At 40.9% G+C, this 5,567-nt stretch overlaps 2 protein-coding genes across 2 annotated transcripts; one reads left to right on the top strand and one right to left on the bottom strand.

Moving 5' to 3' along the window:
* Nucleotides 1-545: 545 nt before the first annotated feature.
* On the bottom strand, nucleotides 546-1,817 carry PCYB_142750 (glycerol-3-phosphate acyltransferase; the record flags this gene model as incomplete). Its single annotated transcript, XM_004224746.1, has 1 exon — nucleotides 546-1,817. The coding sequence occupies exon 1, from the start codon at nucleotides 1,800-1,802 to the stop codon at nucleotides 546-548; it is 1,257 nt and encodes a 418-aa protein (XP_004224794.1). The 5' UTR covers nucleotides 1,803-1,817.
* Nucleotides 1,818-3,061: 1,244 nt separating this feature from the next.
* PCYB_142740 (ferredoxin) lies at nucleotides 3,062-3,649 on the top strand (the record flags this gene model as incomplete). Its single annotated transcript, XM_004224745.1, has 1 exon — nucleotides 3,062-3,649. A coding segment is annotated over one exon (588 nt), but the record flags the coding sequence as incomplete, so codon positions are not given.
* Nucleotides 3,650-5,567: the final 1,918 nt, after the last annotated feature.

The raw sequence follows: 5,567 nt of genomic DNA, 5'->3' as shown, positions 1-5,567 counted from the left end.
GTTGCTGTTTTTTAATATATGCCATTTGGGGGGAAAGAACAAGGGAAATCAAACTTTCTAACATTGCATATTTATAATGACATAAGTAGTTATGGACGTATGTACCTATGTGCATGTTTACAAATGAGTGCAAATTACATATAGGAGGCATGAGATCAACTCAGTTGCACGAACGCAACGTACACTTTATGTCATGTGAAGCCTGTCCAGTTGTATGATTTTCCTCACCCCCGTAACGTCATGACAAAGTTATGGTATCTAAAAAAAAGTGATAAATAAAAAATGCGAGGTGTGAATCGAAGAAAAAAACGTGAAGGGAAAGTCCAAATAAAAGACAATTTTGGCGCAAAGATGGGAGAGTAATTGTTCGAGTTCAACGAGGAGGCACCTGTAAGTGAGAGGAAGGCGAAAAATGCCCCGTCTGGTGTGACTGATGGGTGTGTTTTGTGTAAAGCTTACAGTTCTTCACCGGTGGAGCTACTCTTCACCGTGGCTCCCCGGATGGGGGAGGACATCTCCATTTGCACTTCCACCAGAACAGCTAATTAGCAGATTTGGCTATACAGCTGACTCACATAGGTGTACAACTTTTCCGTTATCTCTTTTTCGTCCATGGTGGGATATACATCAAAAAGGTCTTCCCCTAAATTGACCCCCACGGGGGAATATGCACACGATCGCTGTTTTTCAATTTCGTCAACATCGACCGTGTTGGGAGGAGGACATATATTGTACGTGTTCAGTGCGAGTCCTAAGAAATGCGTTTTTATTTTTGCCCGTTTTGCAAAGATGTAGAAAGTTTGTATAATTTTTGGATCAAAGGTAGAAATTTTGATGTTCCCATGAGGGTCTTTTCTGTCTCTGCCCCCACTGGGAGCTAGCCAAATGATATTTCTCCCCTCTGTTAATAAGTTTTTCAAAGCATTTAAAGATTTATGGTTGAACATAATTTTTTCTTCTCTAAGTTGTGGAGGGTTCTCAATATATTTTTTAGAATAAATGCAGAGCAGGTTAGCTGAAACGCTAAATGGCCTCGATAAAGGATCTGCCCTTATTTTATGACCCCCAATAAAAAAAATTTTTCGGGAAATGTCACTCGCGTTATGAATATGAAAAAAATATTTAATTATATTTGCATCAGCTTCTATATGGTGATTACTGAATATGATTATGTTGTGTCCTTGTTCTATCCATTTTTTCATTTTGTCAATATGTTCAGTGCCCCTAAATTTAGAGTTTTCTTTATCTATCAATTGGGACCAGAATTGTAAAGACCATTCGTGTAAGCTTTCATCATATCTGTGAACATTTGGGAAGGTATAGTATCTATACTTTTTGAAAGATTCTATATACTTTAAAAAATTTTCTAAAAATATTTGTGGAGAACAAGATTTATGTCTTTTCATTTCATCAAAATAGTTTTTTAAGAACCCAAAGAATGTGTTGATGTGTTCTACATTGTCCCTGTTTTCTCCTTTTAGTATCTCTAACCTGTCAGAGATTATTTTTAGGGCTTCTTCATAAGTGTTATTTTCCAGAGTTGGGTAGTTCAACTTGTTCCCCCTACTAATTGGAGGGGTGTATACTTCACTGTTGTCTCCATTTGGGGCAGTCGAAATTGGATTTGATGACACACGGATGATACCCTTTGTGTGTGTACTTCGAATCCCCCAAACCGCACGGTCGCAGGGGTTATAGTTTTTTACGTAATGCAATGTTTTCTTCTTAACACTTTCGACATTAGTCATTCGGATGGTGACAAATAACAATGCGGTTGACAGTGCGTTGCTTAGGTGTAGCATTTTCTCGCGTCGGTTCTACAAAACGGGTCGGATATTGGATGTATATATGATCAGCGTAAGGGGGGGAAGAGCATAAAAAATGAGGGTGTGCAGAATATCTCCACGTTTCGCATAACAACGACAGTGGTGCACGTACAACACCTTGGCCTGCCCAGGGTTGCACATTCGTAGTTGTGCGTCGTTTTAGCTGCGTTTGTTCATCAGTGGTTCATTGCGCGTGCGTGTTGTAAGTTCCTTCCTTTTGCTCGTTCGTTTTTTCGCTCGTCCTTCGCTCGTTCGTGCGCTTCTTTTTTTTCTTCCTTTTTTTAATTCTCCTCTGCCCGTCCGCGCGTTTCTTCATCTTCCTCCTCATATGCCACCATTTTTAGAATCCCTGTTCCAACCTTGTGCACCAGCGTATGCAGATCTGTTTGGCGACGCAGTGCAAGTGTTGTGGCGCAGCATGCGTGCGAACGGGGGTTACACTAGCTTGCATGTACGTACGTATGTACATGCGCACATGTACACGGTCGCGTAACGCCCTCTTCACATCATGTGTCCTTCAACGCTTCCCCTGCAGAAGGGATCTTGCGGCAGTTGACCTTTTCGCCACGCGCTAATTTGAAATGCGGAAAAAAAAAAAAAAAAAAAAGATAAAATGGAATAAATAAGATACACCAAAGTACAGTTAGGTAATCCTTCCCACTTGCTTTCACCCCCAAATGTGAGCAAACGAAATTTCTACATTTCCTCAAAAAGAAGCAGAGGAAGAAAAATGCCAGTTGGCCTTTTTGTACAAAATTTTTTGCAAACATTTTCGTATAGAAAAGAAAATTAAATGAGCAGTTTTTTCCATTTCGCGTAGCAATACATTAACCAATTCGTGAGCAAGATGAAGGCCTGACCCGCGTAACGAATAGAGGAAAGAAAGCAAGGGTGAATCGAAAGCACAGTGCGAGCATGGTACAAGTAACATGGCAAGCGCAGCGTGATACGCTAAACTCATGAACATACGTATTGCTATTTATATGTGTATATGCCCACACAGAGGCTCACAGCTCCAAATACAACACTTGCACAAACGGCTTTCCATTCTTGAGGGTAATACCCTTTTGTGTAAGAAGCTGCCAAATGAGTCGTACACACAGCGTCCAGGAGTGCGAAGCGAAAGGTATTCACATCCGCCGCACACATGCTGCTCGCCTGAGCTTCTGCCAATCAGCCCATCTGCACATGTGCACCTATGATCACACATCTATGCAAGGTACGAAGAGAAAAACATGATTGCAATTATCCTGTTCCTGATGCTCACACTTTTAACAGAAAAGAGTAATACATACAAATTCAGCAGCAAGAGAACCACCCTAAATTATATGTATGGAAGTAGAGGAATAAATATATGTGCCCCCCAAAAGAGAGCCTGTTCCAGGTTTATTAGCAAGCTGGTAAGCTGTAAAAAAGAGTCATGCCTTTCTCCTGGAGGTGGAGACAGAGGAGGTAAAACGGGGCACATTTCTAATTTCTTCAGCAATGGTGGTGGGAAAAGGAGATATTTCAAATCGGACAACAGAAATAAACTTTTTTACAACATCACTTTACGAACAAATGATGGAGAAAAGAAAATTGAGTGCAATGAAGATGAGTACATATTAGATGCCAGCGAAAGACAGAACGTTGAACTGCCTTACAGCTGTAGGGGAGGAAGTTGTTCTACCTGTGCTGCGAAGTTAATCGAAGGGGAGGTAGACAATGAGGACCAGAGCTACCTGGACGAAGATCAGCTGAAGAAGAAATATGTTCTTTTGTGCACGTGTTACCCCAAGTCGGACTGCGTTATCGAAACGCACAAGGAGGATGAGCTGCACGACATGTGACTTCCGCACGCGATTATGCTAGTTTATGTGTGCATATGCCTATTTTTGCGCGATTACATGTGCATATGCCTATCTTTGCGCGATTACATGTGCATATGCCTATTTGTGCGTGTTTATATGTGCCCGCACGTGCTGCACACCTGAACGAGGCGGTCGCGAAATGCCCCAACCATCCTGGCCATTTCCCTTTTTTTGTGCGTAAATAAAAAGTTAATCTCTCTGTTTGGGTTTGTTTTCAGACTAAAGGGGGAAAAGCACTTGTGGAATGGAGAGCGATGATGGAAGGTTCACGGCTCATACGACGGGGCCCATCTCCCCAGAAAAGGGTATATTAAATGTGACCCGTCCTGTTCCCGTCTGTCCATAACTTGAGCATTCGTTGAGCATATTTTTAATTCGTGCATCCCTCCCCCTTTTGATAACCTATTTTGAAGTTTCCCTTTCTTTGTCTTTCCTCCACTGTAGCGGTCCTCGCCTTCCCCTACTTGACGTTTTTTTTTTTTTTCTCCCAACATATTTGCGCAACCGTATTAAATATGCAACCGCGTCCATTCGAAGCTAAGCGGTAAATTAATCATCTCCCCCTGTGCTGAGATGACTGGGGAAAATGAATTCGCCTAACCAACACGCATAGTATGCAGGTATGTATATGCGTGCGTTTTATATGGACACGCTTTTTTCTTCGTGGGTAAAATACTCGCCCTCCACGTTTCTGGCAGAACGAAGTGGGTGCACTTTATGCGCACGTTACTTTGCACTTTTGTTAAAAGGAAAAAAAAAGAAAAAAACGAAAAAGAAGAAAGAAACGAAAAAGAAGAAAAAAAAGAAAAAGAAGAAAAATTGAACGCCACGAAAATCGCGAAATGACTGTGCAAAAAATGATACGCCACCCAATTGGTCAATAATAATCCAAAAAAAAAGTCTTTCCATTGGCGAAAATGTCTACATTTTTATCTCGAAAAATTGTTCACGTTTTTTTTTTTTTTTTTATTTTCCTTTTGGCCAAACGATTTGTATACAGATCTGGTGTTTTACAAATTGTGCATTAAAAATCTGCGCAAATCTGCCAAGTGGCAACTTTTTTTTTTAAAAGTGTTGTTTTGTGAAGATCTACGAAATGTTTTGCCTGAACAGGGCGCAGTTTAATGGCACATAAGTGTGAGCACGTACGTATGTATATATGCATAGTATGTACATGCGCATGTGTTTCTTCGCCCCCAGGAATGAGCAAACACTTGCAGACACTTGAACCGGAGATCTAGAAAGATTGATACATAGGTATGCGAGGAGCAAGGAAACAACAGGGGGTGGGGCAATTGCAACGGTCGCGGGGAGGCAAAACCACAACTGTTGCAGTTTAAAAAAAAAAAATAAAAAAGTAAAAATGAGTCACGTGCCACTTGCGCGTTCCCCAAATCATTGCATCGATATATGCTGCGTAACTACGTGGTGAAGTTGGGTGACAATGCGCACTTGTATGTAGACGAGCGATAAAAATGGTGCCCAACGCATGTTCATAGGAATTATTTTTTTTTTTTACTCTTCTGCGAGTGGTTCCCGCAGAAAGCAGCATTATTCAAGACATGCTTATATTCGCGCATTTGTGCATACCCGTAGTGATGTACACACGCATGCGTTTAAGTCTAATAGATAATTTATCCCCATGGCAACACAACAGTGCAGTCTACATTTTACGTGCATTAATTAAAGTGGAAAGGAAAGACAACAAAACAGCAACTTAGCATGTAACTACTGTCACATGTGTACTGTATGGGTACCATTTAAGTGACCAATAAGTAGAAAATGGTGGAAGGACCATTACCCATCATTTGGTCAGTATAACTAATAAATTTGCACGTGCCTTTAAGTTTTGTGAAGAGTTTATTTTTTTTTTTTTTGCGAAATCGATGTT

This window comes from Plasmodium cynomolgi, chromosome 14 (assembly GCF_000321355.1).
Source record: "Plasmodium cynomolgi strain B DNA, chromosome 14, whole genome shotgun sequence".
In the NCBI taxonomy this organism is placed as follows: Eukaryota; Apicomplexa; class Aconoidasida; order Haemosporida; family Plasmodiidae; genus Plasmodium; species Plasmodium cynomolgi.
Note: the sequence above shows the minus strand (reverse complement) of the source record. Positions and strands in the feature narration are given on the sequence as shown.